Genomic DNA, 21,448 nt, shown 5'->3' on the forward strand with positions numbered 1-21,448 from the left:
CAAACTTTGCAATAAACTCACTGTTGTGTTTGAAGACGCGAATGGTCGCTCCTGAGAGCCTGGCTCCTAGAACCAGTGACGCGTGGTTGAGCTCATCACTCAGAATCAGGCAACCCTGAAAAACCAGAAGCAAAGGATGGTAAGAAGCTGTGAGGCTGTGTGTGGGGGAGGTTTACTCACACAAATTGTCAAGTGCTCAAGCTATTTGTAATAACGTCTTATTAAGGAAAGGTCGTGCAACAATTAAAAGCTATTGGTTGCGTGAAGAAACAAAGTATATATATATATATATATGACCAACTTAGAAGTAGATACAGACTCCTGGCCTCTTTTTTATTTTTCCTCCAGGGTTATTGCTGGGCTCGGTGCCTGCACCATGAATCCACTGCTCCTGGAAGCCATTTTTCTCCCCTTTGTTGCCCTTGTTGTTGTAGCTTCGTTGTGGTTACTATTATTGCCATTGTTGATGTTGTTCGTTGTTGGATAGGTCAGAGAGAAATGGAGAGAGGAGGGGAAGACAGAGAGGGGGAGAGGAAGACAGACACCTGCAGACCTGCTTCACCGCCTGTGAAGCAACTCCCCTGCAGGTGGGGAGCCAGGGGCTCGAACCGGGATCCTTACGCTGGTCCTTGCGCTTTGCGCCACGTGCGCTTAACCCACTGCGTCACCACCCGACCCCCGCTCCTGGCCTCTTAAGATCTCTAATCCTCTGTACGCTGACTAGACTATCAGATACACAGCGACAGCTTTGTGTTTAAGTGTCTAAGTCAGTATTCCAGAGGGTTTTGTGAGGCTTCAGTTTTACTGTTCTGATGGAAATGCACGAGTTTTTATTATGGTAGGCTTTTAATTTTTGGTAACTGCTGGGGCTTCACTGCTCTAAGGAGTACTCGCTCTTTCAGAGAGTGAGAGAGGACAAAGACACACTACTTCCTTCAGCTCAAACCCGGGTTGGGTTGTGCAGGCACACTCTACACGTAAGCTGACTTGTTGGCCTGACGTACCTTTTACTGGTGGGAAAATGTGTGTGAGGGAGAAAGCAGCTGAGGCAGCAACACACGCAGAAATAACACTTTATTCTCATCCCAACTGCAGCCAGTGCTTGGGCTTTGCCTAACCCCAGCGACACGGGGTGTGGACCCGCTCAGAGGTCTGCATTGTGAGTTAGGATATGTGTGTACGTGTTTCTAGCTCTATTTACTAACGGGAAAGAGGCAGTGACATTGTGGCCCAGGAGGGGGCGCAGTAGATAAAGTGCTGGATTCTCAAGCACGAGGTCCTGAGTGCAATCCCCAGCATATGTCAGAGTGAGACTCTACTTCTCTCCTTAATAAATATCATTTAAAGGTTCCCACTCTTAAGAAAAAAAGCAGCTTCACTCAAGTAGCAATAAATACACCATATCCTGGTTTCTAAATCCCATTCTCCGTAGTGGACAGAGTTGGACTCTCAGTCCTCATGCTTAAGAGTCTGGTGCCTTGTCCACTGCATCAACTCCTGACTGATGTCATCTACGCACACGACCAGTATTCTGAAGTCAGGAAAGATGGAAGAGGGGGATTCCCTCTTCTATTCCTGCTACTGGTGGTTTACGTCTTTCGTTTTATTCTTACCAGTCTGGCTAGATCTTTGTTAATTTTACTCAGTTTCTCCAGAACTAGCTTCAATCCACTGGTTTCTTCTCTCATCTATTTTCAAACTGGTTAGCTGCCGCATTATCCTTTTATTATAATCTTCTGTGTTTGACATGATTGGATTTGTTTTCCTATTTTCATTTTTTAAATATTTGGAAAGCGTTCCTCTAAAACTGTTATTTTGTTTTTAAACTAGATTGATGTATTATAAGAGACAGAGACTGAGAGGACAGAAGAGAGGCCCGGAGCACTGCTCAGCTGTGGCATACTGTGGTGGCATACAGTGGTGGCAGGGCTGGACCTGTTGTCCTGAGGCTTCAGGCCTTCAAGTGATATTCTAACACCCATCTTGCTCCCTGGTCCTGCCCTTACATTCTATTTAGTTATTCCTGTGGTTAGTTATTAATAATTTTATTTGATTTGATGTAACTTTGGTTAACTGAAAACAATGTATGTTACAGCAGTACATTTATTTAAACATATCTGTAATGAATCATTTACTTTGGATAGCAACAGAGAGAAATTGAAAGGGAACAGGGAGGTAGGGAAAGTAGGTGAAAGACAGAGACACAAAGTGCAGCCATGCTCCACCAATCACAAAGCCTCCCCCCTGGAGTGGGAGCTGTGGTCTTGAACCTGGGTCCTGTGCGCTGCAATATGTGTTCAACCAGGCGTGCTGCCAGCCGGCCCCTGGACAAACATTTCATGCCCATCAAAGTCCACTGGACGCCCTGCACTCCAGCAGCCCCTCCCCACCACCTACTTAAACTTCCTTAGCAGCCTCAGTTCTGCAGTTTTAGTCCAAAGGCTTGTTGTCTTCATGTGACTTTGTTCAATTTCTTTCTTTCTTTCTCAAAGATTTTATTTACTTATGAGAAAGACAGGAGGAGAGAGAAAGAACCAGACATCACTCTGGCACACGTGCTGCCGGGGATCACATTCGGGACCTCCTGCTTGACAGTCCAAAGCTTTACCACTGTGCCACCTCCCGGGCCACTGCTTTCTTTTTTTATATACACCATAAACTGAGATGACTCAGAAATTCACGTAACATCTTGTATTTCATGAAGGGCTGACCTAGTGGTAACAACTGTTGCTTATCTGACAATCTCTTTGTCATTCTTTTAAATCTAAGTGGTAACTTAGCGGGGTAGTGTCTCCTTGGGTGGAGGCCTCTCCATATAGAAGACAGGTGTTTTCTGGCCTCAGTTTCTACTGTGAAATCACTTGACAGTCTTACAGAGGTTCCCTAATGGGTAGATGGCTTTTTGCTTTCTTTCTCTTGTTGCCTTTAGGATTCTATCTTTGGTATTTTTCCAACTTAATTACTATGTGTCTTGGTGTGCATCAACTAAGCTTAATTTTGCTTAGAATTCTTAGAGCTTCCTGGGTCTGATCGACTGCCTCCTTTCTTAATTTTGGGGAAATTTCCAGCTACTGCTTCTTGAAGTAAGAATTCTGCCCTTTCCTGCTTCGGGAACTTCTGTGACGCAAACAGTGTCGCTCTTGGCGTTGCCCCATAACTCTAGCATGTGCATTTGATTTTGGCTCTTTTTTTAAAGTGTTTTCTTCTTCCCCAGCTCCCAGCTCCGGCCTCTGCCTTTGTTCTTTTGGTGGTCTCTCTACGATGATTCAGCTCAGCTGCTATATTCTTTCTCTCTCTAGTTTCTATCTGTACCTCTCTCATTTCTTCTGACTTTGAAAATTTCCTCCACTGAACTTAGGGGGCAGGTTAAGCACACACATTACAATGTGCAAGGACCCGGGGTTCAAGTCCCTCGGTCCCCACCTGCAGGGGTAAGCTTCCTGAGTGGTGAAGAAGGGCTGCAGGTGTCTCTCTCCCTCTCCACCTTCCCCTCTTTGCTTAATTTCTCTCTCTATCCAATAATAAATAATACAATAAAGATAAACAGATAATCTCAAGAAAAGTTCTTTTTTTAAAAAAAGTAGCATCATCCTTAGAAATAAAAGCCTTCAAGTTCTCTTTAGGAAGGCTACGGAGGCCTGTTGAACGGGTGTTTCCTCACATTACTGTCTTGGTAATTTCCTGTCTCCTCACTATGTCTGATGCTCTGTAAGGACGAGGGTCAGTACTCTGATTGAGCTGGCCTGGGCAGTGACCGGGGGCTCACAATCTCAAGTACCTGGCAAAGGCCGTACTAAAGGGGTTGAGCCAACCAGGGTAGAGGCCGGGAGTTCAAAGCTCAAAGTGGCAAGCAGTCACTAGGTCACCATGGGTGGGTTCAGTTCTGATAGGAGGTTGGGATCTTAGTCCAGCTGGTGATAGCAAGCACACTCCGGGAGAGGCAGGGAGCAGGTCTGACAGGCTGTGGGCCGTAAGGGTGCAGGGCAGGCAATGGGGTCCCCACTGCTGGCTATGCTCTGCAGAGCACCTGCTGGCGGTGAGAGAGTGATTTAGGTGCCAGCAGTCAGGGATGTCTGCTTGGCCAGAGTGAGCACTCACACTATCGCCTCTCCATGCCCCTCTGAGTAAGCTGCTGGCCAGGGCAGCACCTTCCTGGGATCTGCTGCTGGAGGCTGAATTCCAGTATAGCATTCACCAGGGTCTCGCTCTCTTTTAAAAAAATATTTATTTATTCCCTTTTGTTGCCCTTTTTTTTTTTTGCTTTATTTTTACTGTTATAGTTATTGTTGTTATTGATGTTGTTGGATAGGACAAAGAAATGGAGGGGGGGAGACAGAGAGGGGGAGAGAAAGACACGAGAGGGGGAGAGAAAGACACCTGCAGACCTGCTTCACTCCTTGTGAAGCGACTCCCCTGCAGGTGGGGAGCCGGGGGCTTGAACTGGGATCCTTAAGCCGGTCCTTGCGCTTTGTGCCATCTGTGCTTAACCCACTGCGCTACCGCCCGACTCCCCAGGGTCTCTCTTAGCTGGGTTGCAGCTACAATGACTCCCACCAATTTATAGTTTTTAGTATCTCATTTACTATTATTTTAAAGTTGTCAGTTTAAAAGCGTAGTGGGCAGGTGGGAAGAGATGGCTCACTGAGTGTGGTGCAGGCCGTGTTATGTGTGCAGTCAGGTTCAATCCCCAGCATCACTGTGAGCCAGAGCTCTCTCTCTTTCATAAAAATAAGCTAAGTTCAACAACAGAAAGAGAATTCTGTATAACTACCATGCTGTCTCCTCAGCCCTAAAACATCAAGCACAGGCCTCTCTAGGCCTCAGGTTCTTATGGAAGAAGGAAGAATTCTATGTTCTAGCAGGGCAGTAAACACCGGTATGGCATGCTGGGATCAACTTGTCCAAAAATTCATGGCAGAAACGCCGCTGGGTCAACTGTATTTCATCTAAAATGTGTAACGTCTCTGGTCTACTCTCCATGCTTTACGAAACGGATGCACAAGCCCGGTGCAGCATCGCCAACTGTATTTCATCTAAAATGTGTAACGTCTCTGGTCTACTCTCCATGTTTTATGAAATGGATGCACAACAAGCCCGGTGCAGCATCGCCAAGTGTATTTCATCTAAAATGTGTAACGACTCTATCTACTCTCCATGCTTTACGAAACGGATGCACAACAAGCCCGGTGTAGCATCGCCAACAGCAGGCTTGAGTCTCACCTTGCCGACCAGCGCGGGGATGTTCATTGAATTCGTCGCGAACCCCATGCCGTATGCCATAGCGGCTTCCACGCCCAAGAACCTTGCCACAAGCTTCTCCAGCTCTTCGTGCTTGTCTAGGTTTCCTGCGCGAAGACGTTCATACAGTCAGCGCCACCAAACCCCACAGGCAAGAAGGACTCACTCACTACCTTATACGGGACTATCATTCCAAGGAGGCTTGTTACAAGGAGCACACAGCACTGTGCTGGGACTCCTCTAAAGGGGCTGCGACTCGTTTCTTCCACACCTATGAAGACACGCCGGTTCCGAACACGGGTCTAAGAAGCTGGGGAGCATGTGCTCCTATACTTTCGAAGAAGCTGCCATGTAAAACTAAAGACAGGCCATGTGGAGAGAGGGACTCTGGAAGATCAGGGCGAGAGGGAGCAGTCAGTCCTCTGCTGATCACTGCTGGGTAGCAGACACACCAACAGACTCATGTCAGATACTCCATTCTCAGCCGCTATCCCCCACCTACCACCACACGAGACTGCACTGACTGTAAGTCTTCTCCCAGATGCAGAATCCCATTCAAGCGAACACATCTCTGTTTCACACCACCAAACTCCAGAATGGTAGCACCTTCACGCATATGGAACTCACTGGGAAATTTATGTTGTGCTCAGATCTTCAAAGACTCAACACTACTGAGCAGTGATGACGGCTACTGAGAAAAAGCGCTGAGAAAGAAGATTCTGGGCTTGGGGCTTCAGGCCCTGCAGGTGGGGGTAAGTCACACTGACCTTTCCAGCATCTGCTAGACACCAAAGATACTCACTCTATCTGACTCATGACACAGCTGTAAGAGCAAGAGATTTTATGCTTAAGCTCTCTCTCTCTCTATATATATATATATATATTTTTTTTTCTCTTTTGTTGCCCTTGTTTTTTATTGTTGTTGTAGTTATTATTGTTGTTGTTGATGTCATCGTTGTTAGATAGGACAGAGAGAAATGGAGAGAGCTCTAACGCACAAGAGATGTACAGTCTCATTACAAGTCGCCACTGCACCGTGCTTCCTTAACTCCCTGGGCAGCCTGCGTGAGAATAGCCCAGGTGAACCTATGATTTCTAGAGCAGTGAAATTCAGTAATGAAGCATTGTTTTAACTCAGAAGTTCAGTTTTGGCTTGACTCACAACAACTTCCAGCAAGTGGTCTTTTAACTTCTCTATTTATTAGAGCTCTGATACAGCAACTACTTAAACTAAAAGAATTTAAATCTCTTCATAAAATTCTGTTAAGCTGTGGTCCGGGAGGTGGTGCAGTGGATAAAGCAATGGGCTCTCAACCGTGAGGTCCCACGTTCAATCCCCGGCAGCACATGTACCAGAGTGATGTCTGGCTCTTTCTCTCTCTCCTCCTATCATTCTCATGAATAAATAAATAAATACATAAATTTAAAAAAAAAAAATTCTGTTAAGCTTTACACTTTATAGACATGTAAAACTAGTAGTAGTTAACATTTGGATGTTTGCTGTATTACAAACACTTTCAAGGAGTGTACTTCTTTAATTCTTCCAACAGCCCTAGAAAGTAGAATAACTCTTCGCCCGCTGACCAATATGGAAACAGGTGAACCCTGTCCATAGGCAAGTGATTATCTAAAGCACCTACTAGCCAATGCCAATAAAACCAACGTTAATATTATACATTAAAAAATGACATAACTTTTCTAGAAATATTCTGTCATAACATGTGTCAACATGTGTTGTCACATGAAAATCATCCATTACTTCAGGGAAGCAAAGCATTCTGGTTCTTAGCTAAATTCTGGTGCAGCAGGGAAGGAACTGGACACTCAGGCATGAGGCTATAGTTCAATCCCCAGCTGAACGTGTACCAGAGTGGCGTCATGGTTCTCTCTGTTTCTCTCTCTCTTTACTACATAAAATCGCAAACAACAACGACGACACTTCATGACAGAGTGCACTGAATGTTAAATACTCTGTTCACTGGTATTGTCCCTCTAAGAACAAGCACATCACCTGGCCAAACATCAGCCACGCTCACCAATTTCCTGCCGAGTGCTGCACACTCCGACTCCGTAGTCCTCTAGAACTTTAGCGGCTGCTTCTTGACACGCGCCAGTATTCCGAGCGAATCCAAGATAGTTGTAGGAGCCCATGTTTATGACACCTTTGATTACATTCCCTGTGTACCTGTATTACAATAATTAAAATGTTAGCGAAACTTATAAACAAGTGAAACACTAATGTGATAGTAAATATTTCGGTTTATTATCACATCTAAGGATTGAAGCACAATACAAGAAGTCGGGCGGTAGCACAGCGGGTTAAGCGCATGTGGCACAAAGCACAAGGAGTGGCGTAAGGATCCCGGTTCAAGCCCCCGGCTCCCCACCTGCAGGGGAGTCGCTTCAAGGCAGTGAAGCAGGTCTGCAAGTGTCTATCTTTCCCCGTCTTCCCCTCCTCTCTCCATTTCTTTCTGTCCTATCCAACAACAACATCAATGACAATAACAACTACAACAACAAGGGCAACAAAAGGGATAAATAAATAAATTCTTTTTAAAAAAACTGTGGTCTGGGAGGTGGCGCAGTGGCTAAGGCACTAGACTCCCAAGCATGAGGTCCTGAGTTTGATCCCCGGCAGCACATGTACCAGAGCGATGGCTGGTTCTTTCTCTTCTCCTATCTTTCTCATGAATAAATAAATAAATTCTTTAACAACAACAAAAGCACGACATATAAAAAGTGGCCTAGATGAGAGCAGCTCACTTGGGTTGGAAGACAGCACAACGGCAACACAAAAAGTTTTCGTGCCTGAGGCTCTGAGGTGCCGAGTTTGATCCTCTGCACTACTACTCGGCTCTAGTTCTTTCATTCTGTCTCTGTCTCTCTTATTTCTCTCTCAGTAAAGTTACTGCTGGTAAAGGAGCCGAAACAGAATCAATTTTCATTTGTCAACAGGGCCAGTGCACACACCACAGGGCACAAGGCTTACCCAGGTTCAAGTCTCTGGCCCCACCTGTTTCTCTCAGTTTCTCTCGGTCTCTAGTCAACAATAAGTAAATACGCATATTTTAAAAATAAAAGGTGTGAAAATTGACCCTATGCGCACCAGGATAGTTTCATATATAAAGACAGGCATATAAGTCACAGTACTTTTTCTTTTTAACCAGAGAGTGCACTGCTCAGCTCTGGCTTATGGTGGTGTGGGGGACTGAACCTGGGACCTTGGAGCCTCAGGCATGAGAGTCTCTTTGCAGAACCATTATACTATCTAGCCCCACTCTGATAGTACTTTTGTAAAAATATTTATTTTATTTATTACTGGATAGAGTCAGAGAGAGAGTGAGAGGGGAAGGGCAGACAGAACGGGAAAGAGACAGACACCTGCAGACCGATTTCACCACTCGTGAAGCTTTTCCCCTGCAGGCTGAGACCAGGGGCTTGAACCTGGGTCCTTATGCATTGTAGCATGTGCACTCAACCAGGTGTGCCACCACCTGGCCCCCTGACAGTACTTTTTTTTTTAAAGAATTTATTTATTTATTCATGAGAAAGGAGAGAAATAACCAGCCATCACTCTGGTACATGTGCTGATGGGGCTCAAACTCAGGACCTCATGCTTGACAGTCCAATGCTTGATCCACTGCACCACCTCCCAGACCACCAGTACTTTTTCAATAAATGCTGAACCTATCTGTTGATCTAGCAACTCCCCCACAATTTACACTTAAAGGTGTTTGCTTAAGAGTCACAACAGAATTCTCCTAGGAGCTTTGTGCTGGCACTACAAAGCCACCACTCCCAGAGGTCATTTTTCTTCCTTATTTTATTTGCTAGGACAGTGAGAAATGGAAACGGGAGGGGGATCCAGAGAGGGAGAGGACCTGCGTCACCGCTTATGAAGCTTCCCCTGCGGGTGGCAGGTGGCGGCTGTGGCCAGGCTCTTATGCGTGGTGAGGTGTGTGACACTGCCCGGCCCCGCGACTAACGACTCCGCTTCCTACGGGAGGCAGAGAGGGTTGCGTGAGGGAGACTCACTTGAACGACCAGTTGTAGTCCTGCGACTGCCTCTCCATGATGTCCACGCGGGCCCCAGGCACACTGCAGATGGGGCGGTTCCAGTTGTCCCTGATGCGCATGTACAGGTTCCTCGTGTAGAAGTTCTCGAAGTCCTGATACAATGACACAAAGTCCTGCCAGCACACGGTGAGATGTTATCAGACTTGACTGAGCTACTTACATGGTTTTTTATGACCGCCTTTTCGCATTGCAAAAGGGCGTGAGAATAACAGGTACTGACCTAACTAAAGTGTTCACTCTGCAACAGCTCCTAGCAGGCTGCCGCTTAGCCCTGCCGGCTGACCTACATCAAAGAGACGCAAACAAGCATATCCCTGCACGAAGAGTCTACGGGTCTAACGCAGTCACGCAGCTCTTGGAAGAGCAGTTGTGTGGCACTGAGTGGCGCTCAGCTTGGAGGAATGAGACCCCAGGTCTGATCTCTGGCATCCCGTGTGCTAAGATGAAGCTCTGCCTGGTTCTCTCTCTCCCTGTGCCGACAGATACAGCCTTAAAAAACAGAAGAAAACTTAGCCAGAACTTCCGGGGTGTGTGTGACCACTTAGCTGTACAATGATGTCATTAAGCATCTTTCTTTCCTAATAATCTAACAGGTAGCACGTCTTCCTGGTTCTGCCTGGTTCTCTCTCTCCCTGTGCCAAAAGATACAACCTTAAAAAAAAAAAAAAAGAAAACTTAGCCAGAACTTCCGGGGTGTGTGTGACCACTTAGCTGTACAATGCTATCATTAAGCATCTTTCTTTCCTAATAATCTAACAGGTAGCACGTCTTCCCATCTGCCCCAATAGTACATCAGGGGAAAATGCCATAGGAGTCTCTAGAGTTTCAATCTCGAACAAGAAAATCAATTCCAAAATGAACATTCTATCCTTTGCATATTGTCAAGAATCAAAAAAAACAATGCAAAGCAACATGACAAGCAGGGGGGGAGTTACCTTACAGAAAGACACCTGTCTCCGATTTCTTTCCTTGGCTAATCAAAAAATATATATTCTCAAGATGAATTTCTGTGAGTGAGAACTCAAAGCCCTCTCGTCTTTCCTGGAGCCCAAGTTACACTGAATATAAATGTGCTAGGGGTGGGTGGGTGGGTGGGGAGAATATAGGTCCATGAAAGATGATGAATGACATAGTGGGGGTTGTATTGTTAAATGGGAAACTGGGGAATGTTATGCATGTACAAACTATTGTATTTACTGTTGAATGTAAAACTTTAATTCCCCAATAAAGAAATTTAAAAAATTAAAAAAAAAAAAAGAATATAAATGTGCACGGTGTACACTAAGTCTGCAGAAACCAGCCGCTGTGCAGCTGTGATGCACACACGTACTGCGTGGTCTGGCCACTCTCTGGGTGCAGGCGAGCATACGTGCCGTGCGTCTGTGTCTGTCTGAATAAATGAAAATGTCAGCATGGGAGTGAGAGGATCACACTCTTTCCAGCTCCGCCAAGAAAGAGATAAAATGAACAACCCTCCATGACCTTGGATTCTAAACAGCCTACTAGATAAGGCCTGTGGTAGATAAAATCTGGAATATAAACTGCACAGCTGACACCATCTCTCTTGCAACTGGTTATAAAATTTTACATTTCCTTAAGGGACAGATCTATAAACAGCTTGTCTGTCACCACTGGAAAATTGTTATTTAATGTGATAACGGTGCTGGTATATCCCTTAAGATGGCCTCCTTTTCCAACAAGGTAGATGAAAACTGAATACACACCCAAGTTTGCATTAAGGACTTTTCTTTGGCTGTTATTCAGTGTACATTATTTCCCAACAGGGAACACATAATTTCCCATTATTTTATTCATATTGAGGAGGGTAAATAGTACACTTTTTGATGTTCTTTGTGTATGACCTTTCAGGACACTGAACACTAACATGAAAGGTATAGACTAAAACACTTGAAGAAATACACCACAGGTTTTTTTTTTTTTTAAGCCTTATGTTATTTTTTATTTTCTGCCTCCAGGGTTATTGCTGGGGCTCAGTGCCTGCACGACGAATCCTCTGCTCCTGGAGGCCATCTTTTTTTTCTATTTTGTTGTTATTGTTGCCGCGACTATTGTTGTTGGATAGGACTGAGAGAAATGGAGAGACAGCGCACGTTCCAATGCGCAAGGATGCAGGTCCGAGTCCCCGGTCCCTACCTGCAGGGGGAGGCTTTGGGAGTGGTGAAGCAGGGCTGTAGGTGTCTCTCCCCGCTCCCTTCTCGATTTCTGGCTGTCTCTATCCAATAAATACATAAAGGTAATTAAAATTTTTTTTATAAAAAAAGAAGAGGGAGAGACTGGGGGGGGGGAGATAAGACCCCTGCAGACCTGCTTCACCGCCTGTGAAGTGACCCCCTGCAGGTGGGGAGCCGGGGGCTCGAACCGGGATCCTTGAGCCGGCCCTTGAGCTTCAAGCCACGTGCGCTTAGCCTGGTACACTACTGCCCCCCCACACACACACACCAAATTTTGTTAGCAACAAAAGAAGAAAATCCTTTGCAATTTATAAAGCCCAGAAAATACTTGGAGAGTCGGGTCCTATTTAGTAGAAGAGCCGTCCAGTCCCAGGAGCAAGCAGGTCACAGGCTAGAACAAGGCAGGGGACCATGGCTGAGCCCGGCCTCTCCTTTCTGGGTGCGCTCAGGAGGGAGCAGACTCGCACAGGGTGAGGAGGCCGTCACGGGGAGGGACTCACAGCCGGGGTGGCGGGCCATATCCGACCGCAGTGACAAGGTTCAGGAGATGGTCTGCCGCTCACTCGGCAATGACAGCAGGCAGAAGGCACCACTGCTCAGAGCTCTAGCGGGAGCTGGCTTCCAAAAATATCGGACGACTCACGCTTCCTAAGACTGGGATTAAATTAGGCTCAGCTAGGGTCCCTTTCTCATTCACTCAGATCATCTTTTACTGAGCGCTCGATGCCCATTAATTCTTTGCTACACTGAGTCTCCGTTAGAAAACAAGGCAGTTGGTTCTTTGCAGACAATGACACCCACTGTTCCCGCCCCCACAGCCCTCTGCCCCCACACCACCCTGTTCTCTCCCTCCCTTCAGTTCAGCTGCGGTGCAAGGACTTGAGTCACAGCGGACCTCAAACTCACTTGCTCAGTCACTGGACAAACGTTCACTGAGCGACGCTTTGCAGGCAGTAGGGACAAAGCGAGCAAGCCACAGCCTTGCTGTCCCCAAGGATGTGTGAGTGTTGTGGAGAAGCACCAGGTGAGCTAGGTACACAGCACACCGTAGTGTGTGTGCGTGTTGTTCAAAGCAGGGAAGGACACATGTCCTCGAGGCCCCTCGCAAACCCCAAACTGGCACACCCACATGATAAGCAGAGACAAGAGCCTGGCCGCACTCTGCAGGGCCTTCTCCCACTCGTCTCACAGGGAAAATCCAAATCCATGGATTGATCAACAGGGATCTTTGAGGGCCTTATGTTCATAGAACAAACCAACTCGCAATCCCCCAAAATAACACACCAGGCAACAAGACTGCCTTAGAGTTTCCAAAGATACTGCCAAAATCCTAATTAATCTCAGTAAGTTATTTGCTGAAAATTGTTGAGAATAAAATCCTTCTAGAAATTCCTACAAAGGAAGACAGTAGACAGCGTAATGTTTATCAAAGAGACTCTCATGCCCAAGGCTCCATATTCCCAGATTCAATCCTCCGCACTACCATAAACCAGAGCTGCTTGGTGCTCTGACTAAAAAGGGGGGGGGGGGGGGCAGAAGTACAGCAGGTCAAGCGCACATGGCTCGAAGTGCAAGGACTCGAAGTAAGGATCCTGGTTTGAGCCCCCGGCTCCCCACCTGTGGGGGGGGGGGGGTCCGCTTCACAGGCGGTGAAGCAGGTCTGCAGGTGTCTGTCTTTCTCTACCCCTCTCTGTCTTCCCCTCCTCTCTCAGTTTCTCTCTGTCCTATCTGGCAACAATAACAATAACAAGGGCAACAAAAATGGGGAAAACGGCTTCCAGGAGCAGTGGATTCATAGTGCAAGCACCAAGCCTCAGCGATAACCCTGGAGGGAAAGGAAAAAAAAAAAAGGAGTTCTATCTATGCAGGTCTCTCTGTCTATCTCCTTCTTCCCTTTCAGTTTCTGCTTTTATCCAAAATAAATAAATAACAATTACAAGTAAATAAGCCACAGGCTAGAGAAAAGCCAACATTCTCAGTCAAACCACTAGAAAAGTTTCATACAATTTCAAGTGTAAAGTGAACTCATGCTGATCCATTTTTATCAGCAGAATCAAACAGCTCAGCTCTGTCCAAAGCAAACTGGGCAGAACAGGACTGAGGAGCCACAAGGTGCGCCGGTCTGTAGGAGGAAGGGAGAAGAAGGGAGAAGGGAGAAGGGAAGGGCAGGCTGCGGTTGGTTCTGAGCACCACTCGCTTGGTGGAGTGAGGAGTGGGGGATGGAGCCCAGCCAGCTCTCTCCCTCACTGCCCTCCAGTGTTGACACTGAGAAGATGCCTGTCTGCTCTCACACCTCCATGAGATCTGACATCAGGAAGCAAACACGACTGAGAGGCTGAGCAGCGCTTCCCCTACAGCCCAAAGCTGGATTTTTATAATATAAAGGCAGCATTTTCTGGGTCTATTTCGTGTGCAGAGTGGTAGGGAAAAGGGGGGGGGGGGGGGAGAAATGTTAAATTCTGGTATGGTTTTTAGTGATCAAACTTAATCTGGTCCACTTGGGACTGAGTTTTGAATGCATACATGTACAACTTTTCTTTTCTACCTTCTTAAAGAAATGAACTTGTAGGCACTTCAGGGCAGTGAGTGACCTGTTGCCAGGCCTGGGAAGGAATAGATGCTCTGAGGGGGGAGGAGAAAGTGTAGGCTGAGTTCTGCTTCCCCCAGGCCCAGAACCCTCCACCCATAGCCCGCCCCAGGCTTCCGAGTAGCTGAGAGGTCCTTTCCTCTCCCACCTCTCCAGGCCCCTCCCTCTCCCCATTGCATCACCACAACCACCATTCTTTTTTTTTTAATTATTTTAAATTTTTATTTGTTTGTTTATTTATTTTTACCAGAGCACTGTTCAGCTCTGGCTTATGGTGGTGCGGGGGGATTGAGCCTGGGATGTTGGAGCCTCAGGCATGAGAGTCTGTTTGCAAAACCATTATACTATCTACCCTTCACCCCACAACCACCATTCTCTGTGTTTACTTTTTCTTCTCCGTGGTGATGGAGCTGTCTCTTCAGCCTCTCACCTCTTCAATACCCCACAGAAGAGTGAGGTATGATGAACAAAAAGAATCTCACGGGAGTCGGGTGGTAGTGCAGTGGGTTAAGCGCACATGGCGCAAAGCACAAGGACCAGAGTGAGGATCCCAGTTTGAGCCCCCGGCTCCCCACCTGCAAGGGAGTCGCTTCACAGGCGGTGAAGCAGGTCTGCAGGGGTCTGTCTTTCTCTCCTCCTCTGTCTTCCCTCCTCTCTCTGTCCTGTCCAACAAAAACAACATCAATAACAACAACAATAATAACTACAACAATAAAACAAGGGCAACAAAAGGGAATAAATTATATATATATACATTTTCTCACTTCCAAATTCCTTCTGTAAACTACTGCCTTCCCTGGGCTGATGGAACCTCTCCCAGTTTGTCTTCAATAAAATTTGGCGTTTTGGGGCCGGATGGTGGTGCACCTGGCTGAGTGCACAAAGTCCCAGGTTCAAGCCCCGCTCTGTAGGTGGTGAAGCAGGACTGTGGGTGTCTGTCTCTCTCCCTGTCTTCCCCTTCCCTCTCCATTTCTGGCTCTCTCTATCCAATAAATAAATAAAAATAATAAAATAAATAAATAATAAGATAATAAAAGCAGGCACTTTTCGTCCTGACTTGACTGTTGAGAACAGTTAACTGCGGTATATGGTACGGAACTCGGCAGAGACGCCACGGTGTGTACAGGGAAAAGTGAAGAGAAAAGGGTCTTCCTCTCCAAGCACTACTGTGGCCGTGTCTGCTTACTGACTAAATTAAATCGCCTCCTCACTCTCTGTTGCTACAAGGGTTACTGCTGGGGGCTGACGCCTGCATGGCCCTGTCATTTCTTTCTCCTTTGGTTGAGGAATGGGATCTTCCCTCCCCAACCCCACTGCCCACTTGGTCAAGGGGTGGGAATAGGTACCAATGTGATTATATTTAAAATACACTAAGTTTAACCTTGTTTTCAGCATTCTCTGTACAAAGTTGTCATAGCTGGACCATCTTCACTCTAATGTACACCCAGATTTGTAAACAAAGCAAAGCCCGAGGTACTTATAAAAGGCTTCCCCACTCACACTCCAAGAGCCTTAGCCGTTACCTTTTGCTCTTCTCTTTCTGTCGCATGGTGACACTTCTCAATCCTCCAGTGCCTCAGGAAGTCTCGGAGGTACCCAAAGAGGGTGAGCACGCCGTAGCCCACGTAAGTGAGCACGGCCACCAGCATCGGCGTCTCCTCAAACGCCTCAATGAAGGGTCTTTTGTACAGCCCTCCATTCTGTGTGACATGATGGATCTGAAAGGGAAGTTGGAAGCGTTTACTGCAGAAGGCTTTACTCAGGGTGCAATCTACAGGACTGATACGCATGAACTTGCACAACAAACAAACAAACCAAAAACAGAAGCAACGGAACTCTTTCTGCAACTTTGTGAGGACCAGAACGGTTATCTTGGGGAGGTGGGAGGGTGGGGACACAGAGCTCTAGTGGTGGGTGGGGTTACTGTGTGGAACTATGCCCTGTAATCTTACCATCTTCTAACTCACTAGTAATCAGAAAGGAAGGAAGGAAGGAAGGAAGGAAGGAAGGAAGGAAGGAAGGAAGGAAGGAAGGGAGGGAGGGGGGGAGGGGGGGAGGGAGGGAGGGAGGAAGGGAGGAAGGAAGGAAGGAAGGGAGGGAGGGAGGAAGGAAAGAAGGAAGGAAGGAAGGAAAAATAACAGGGCCGAGTGGTGGCGCACCTGGTTGAGCACACGTTAGCGCACAAGGACCCAGGTTCCAGCCCCCAGTCCCGACCTGCAGGGGAAAGCTTCCCAGGTGGTGAAGCAGGGCTGCAGGTGTCTCTGTCTCTCTCCCTCTCTGTCTCCCCCTTCCTCTCAATCTCTGGCTGTCTCTATCCAATAAAGATAATCCAACTCAGTCCTTAGAGATGTGCGCCATCATGTATCTTCATAATTACCAAAGTTGTTTTAAAAAAAAAATACCCACTAAGACCTCAGCAGGCTGTGATTTTTTTTTTTTTTTTAGTAAAATAGTTTTTTAAGTTATATATTCTTCAGATGGAGGCAAACGGAGAAGGGACTGCCCAAGAAGATCTAACACTGATTTCTGTCACCATTTGACTTTGTGAAAGAGATTCCAAAACATCATGCTTGGGGAACATGTACCTTCTTTTTTTTAATATTTATTTATTTTCCCTTTTGTTGCCCTTGTTGTTTATTATTGTTGTAGCTATTATTGCTGCTGCTGTTGCCATCGTTGTTGGATAGGACAGAGAGAGATGGAGAGAGATGGGGAAGACAGAGAAGGGGAGAGAAAGACAGACACCTGCAGACCTGCTTCACCGCCTGTGAAGCGACTCCCCTGCAGATGGGGAGCCGGGGGCTCGAACTGGGATCCTTTTGCCGGTCCTTGCACTTCGCGCCACGTGCGCTTAACCCACTGCGCCACCGCCCGACTCCCGAACATGTACCTTCTATACTCTAGTACAGTAAACAAACAAACAAACAATATATATATGAGTCAACAAAGAGAGAGCAGATTCTAAAAAACTGTATGTCAGCTTACAGTGATCGCAAGTCAATTCTGTTTTAGGATATAACAAAATATTTGTTTCACTGCTGTTTGTCTCAGTACTCCAGAGTCCTGTGCAGACATGCTGCCCACAGCCTGCCTCTGCTTCTGCACAAAAGTGAGTGATTACAGACAGGGATTGAACCGGACTGCATGAAAGTAGGTGAAAGGCAACATGGGCGGGGGCAGTCACAAAAATCATTCTGTCCCTCTTTTCACTCTGCAGTGACGGACCATCTAACACAGACCGGAGGGGCTGGGGGGGGGGGGACGCCGAGGAGAGTGCACGTTACAGTGAGCAGAGACCCAGCTCCGGCCAGCCCCCCCCCCCCCCAGGCCCCACCTTCAGGGAGGAAGCATCACAAGCATGGAACATGGCTCCAGGTGTCTCTCTCTGATCCTTTCCCACTCCCTCTCAACCTCTCTGTCTCTACCCAATAAATAAAAAGATTATAAAGGCTAGGGCTGGTCTCATCCTTTGGGATACTGAGTTTTAACACAGATATCCAGTGATTACTTTTGATCCTATAGCTTCAAGTGTTTTTGCTTCTTGGTAAGTTTAAATGTTAACAGTGTTTTATAGAGAGACTCTCCTAGAGACGCATCTGTATTTCTTGTTGCTGGCTGGTGAGCCTGGGAGACACCTGCCACACAAGACCATGCTGAGTCCCTCTCAGGCCACCCCCTCTAGTCTGTAAGCAAAAGACATGGGAGCGTGAAGACCCCACCATCCACGGAGCCCGGATTGTTCTGCAGTTCTGGGCAGGGGGAGAGGCCAGGCTGCGCACTGTGGCACCACGCAGGCCTCCTGTTAACTTGACTCATTTTATTTTCAAACAAGTGACGGGAGCTGTTAAACTTAGTAGCAGAGTATCTTAAATTGAACATCGTCCCAGAATTAACGCAAATTCTCAGAGGAGGGGCTGCACAGCGGCACACCAGGTTGAGCACACATAGTACGAACAGCAAGGACCAGATCTGGGTTCAAGCCCCCGGCTCCCCACCTGGAGGGGAGTCCCTTCACAAGTGGTGAAGCAGGTCTGCAGGTGTCTGTCTTTATCCCCTCTCTGTCTTCCCTCCTCTCTCCATTTCTCTCTGTCCCGTCCAAAAATAAAATGTCAAAGGATTAAGATTCTTGTCCTCTTGGGCAAGCTGATCTGAGATAAGATAGAAACTCTGCCACAAGAGTAACAAGAAGTCACGTGACTGTGCAAACTGATCCCTATCTCTGCATATGTGTCCTCAAGGCTAGACGTGCTTTCGCATGTGATAGCCTGGGGCCCAGGAGACCGCTCAGCCTGCTACAGGACTAACTTGCAGGCCTGAGGCCCCAGAAGGCTGTATGTGGGAGTGTTAGTCTGCAAAGAGACCGTAGTTCTGGACAAAGGGAAAGGATTCAGACAGAAACTGCGAGCACTCACTCAGTCGCACAGCCTGAAGCAGTGTTGGGAACTACCGCCCAGATGGGCTTAGGTCTTCATCAAGTGCTTCTCAAAGGAAGCCTTAGCAACACTTAATACTCACACCTCTTTTTAAAAATATATGTATTTTTAATTAACCTTTTTTATTATCTTTATTTATTTATTGGATAGAGACAGAGAGAAATTGAGAAGGGAGGGGAAGATAGAAATGGAGCCAAGACAGACACCTGCAGACCTGCTTCACCACTCATAAAGCTTCCTTCCTGTAAGTGGGGGGGGGGGGGGGACCAGGGGCTTGAACCCAGGTCCTTAAGCATTGAAACGTGCACTCAATCAGGTGCGCCACCACCTGGCCCCAATACTCAAACTTCTATGCAAAGCCCTGGCTACTGGTAAGCTCTCTCACCAGGTCTGTAAATAGAAATTTATTTTAAAATTGGCAATGTAACATAAACAAATAAGCTGGAGAGATTAAAATTAAAAAATCATTCCAAAACATATATTCTGATTAGCTCTTTAAAAAAAAACTTTAAAAAATTTTGCTGTATGTAAATAGTGATTGAACACACGCTAGTACAATGGCAATTTCTGAGTAGGCTGGTCAGGAATGCTGTGGGTGGATCTCTTTAAAAAAAGTTATCTGCCAGGGAGTCGGGCGTAGCGCAGCAGGTTAAGCACACGTGGCAAAGTGCAAGAACGAGAGTAAGGATCCCAGTTCGAGCCCCCGGCTCCCCACCTGCAGGGGAGTGGCTTCACAGGCAGTGAAGCAGGTCTGCAGGTGTCTGTCTTTCTCTCCCCCTCTCTGTCTTCCCCTCCTCTCTCCATTTCTCTCTGTCCTATCCAACAATGACATCAGTAATAACTACAATAATAAAACAAGGGCAACAAAAAAGGAAATAAATAAATTTTTAAATAAGTTATCTGCCTGAATTTAAGATACACCCAGGGACTCACCCAGTCGACCCAGCCTCTAGGTGGAACTCTCTAGGAAGGAGGAAGCTGAGGAAGGAGTTTTTAGATTGAGTGTGACTTCATCACAGCCTCAATTAATGTTAAAAGCATTTTTAAGGAATTGAGATTCAAGCATGAAATGGCTTTCTAAGTCACTTCCGTCAAAACAGGTCTCTTATGCAGGCCCAGCATGGACCGGCCAAGCAATATAATAAAATATAATAAACCTCTGACCGTGTGGAAGTCTGAGAGTCCAGAGAACAAGGACAAGAACTGATGACACTAAGAAAGACCCTTTTCCAGAACTCCGGGAGAAACGGTGGGCGGTGTATACACACAGGATGCTCAGAGGGGAGCTGAAATGCCCGTTCTGTTCGTGGCTGCGGGTCTGGCAACCAGGAGGCTGCCGAGCGCTAGCAAGCCGCCAACTCAGTCATGTTACTGTTCACTCCTATGAGAATCACAAAGAGCGGCACCTCCGAGCGCGACTAGACATAGCCGGGCTGGAGGGGAGAGTAAATGTCAGAACGTCCCAGGCTAGAAAAGAACGTGTGTGTCTTCAGCACGGTTTTGTCTTGGAGTCCTAGCGCCCCCATGTGAACAGGCCCCTGGGCAGTCACGGGGTCCGAGCAGGGGCGAGGGCGGGCCGCACCGTGCTCAGTGCCCTTAGGCACAATCTCAGACATCTCCAGGGGTCCACACCAACTCAGAGCCTCTCGCCTCTTCATCTCATCTCGGGCTCCCCAGACTCCAGAGTCAGGAGAAAGAAATGCTGTGAGGCCGGCCAGTCTACGCACTTCGGCGTAGCTGTCTCAGCACCCTGAAGCAGAAACAACAGGACAAGGAGCACGTAACTTACACTTCAGCTGGCTCAAGGGGAGGAGGAAAAACTACATGGGAGTGTGTGAGCTCGTAGAGAGGATGTGCGGTTGCAATGACATACTTTCCACTTTTTAATATGCTGGTGCATGGACTTCCTTTTTGGTAAAGATTTTATTTATTCATTTATGGGAAATAATAGGAGAGAGAGAACCAGACATCATGTGCTGCTGGGGACTGAACTTGGGACCTCATGCTTGAGAGTCCAAAGCCTTATCCACTGCGCCACCTCCCAGACCACGTGCATGTATTTCTTTAAAGTAGACATACTCCTACATAACTATAAGATAATTACCGAAATCATAAACTGTCACTACCTAAGTTTTTAATTGTCACCGCCACCAGGTTTATCACGGGGGCTCGGTGCTGGGCTCGGTGCTGGCACTGTGAATCTACTGCTCCTGGGGGCCGTCTCCCCCACCCCCACCCCACCCCACACACCTTTTTCTCTTTTACTATGACAGAGAGAGCTTGAGAGGGGAGGGGAGACAGAGAGCTATCTGCAGCTCGGCCTCACCACTCGCAGAGCTTCCCTCCTGCAGGTGGGGACTAGGGGCTCGGACCTGGGTCCTTGTGCATGGTAACTGACATGTGCACTGCACTGGGTGCACCACCGCCGGCCCGTTACGAGCTAATGTCACACAAGTACCGGGTTTTCTAGTTTATGTACCATCTCTGACACACACACTGAGAAATCATCTACAGACTTAACTGAGACGGGGCCAATTCTGCCAACTACGGCAAGAGAAAAGTACTGGGTCTTATGCTACGTGCTATCACGCCAGTTTCAAATAAATAGCAAGTTTTATCAAATAAACACATCTTGGGGGGTGCAAAGACGATGAAAAGAAAGTTGGTTTCTAAAGACAGCTCAGCAGGAAAGTAGAGACGTCCTAGGCACGAGGCTCCAGGCTCCATTCTCAGAGCCACTTAATCAGAGCTGAGCAGTGCTATGGCCTCAGTCAGTCTCTGTCTCACTCCAAAAGACAAATCTTTTTTTTCCTTCTTCATAAAAGCAAGTTTGGGGCAGTCCAGGAGGTGGGGCAATGGATAAAGCACTGGACTCTCAAGCATGAGGTCCTGAATTCAATCCCCAGCAGCAGATGGACCAG

The 21,448-nt window shown here is 47.1% G+C and overlaps 1 protein-coding gene across 1 annotated transcript in view; it reads right to left on the reverse strand.

The window, feature by feature from the left end:
* Positions 1-21,448, reverse strand: part of SPTLC2 (serine palmitoyltransferase long chain base subunit 2) — a 53,449-nt gene that overhangs the window by 18,804 nt on the left and 13,197 nt on the right. Inside the window, exons 2-6 of the mRNA XM_060181347.1 lie at positions 15,618-15,812; positions 9,274-9,428; positions 7,275-7,423; positions 5,221-5,345; positions 22-115 (exon numbers count right to left, since the gene is read on the reverse strand). Of these exons, the coding sequence (XP_060037330.1) occupies positions 22-115; positions 5,221-5,345; positions 7,275-7,423; positions 9,274-9,428; positions 15,618-15,812 (718 nt within the window). The remainder of the gene's footprint in view (positions 1-21; positions 116-5,220; positions 5,346-7,274; positions 7,424-9,273; positions 9,429-15,617; positions 15,813-21,448) is intronic.

This window comes from Erinaceus europaeus, chromosome 22 (assembly GCF_950295315.1).
Source record: "Erinaceus europaeus chromosome 22, mEriEur2.1, whole genome shotgun sequence".
Classification (NCBI taxonomy): Eukaryota; Metazoa; Chordata; class Mammalia; order Eulipotyphla; family Erinaceidae; genus Erinaceus; species Erinaceus europaeus.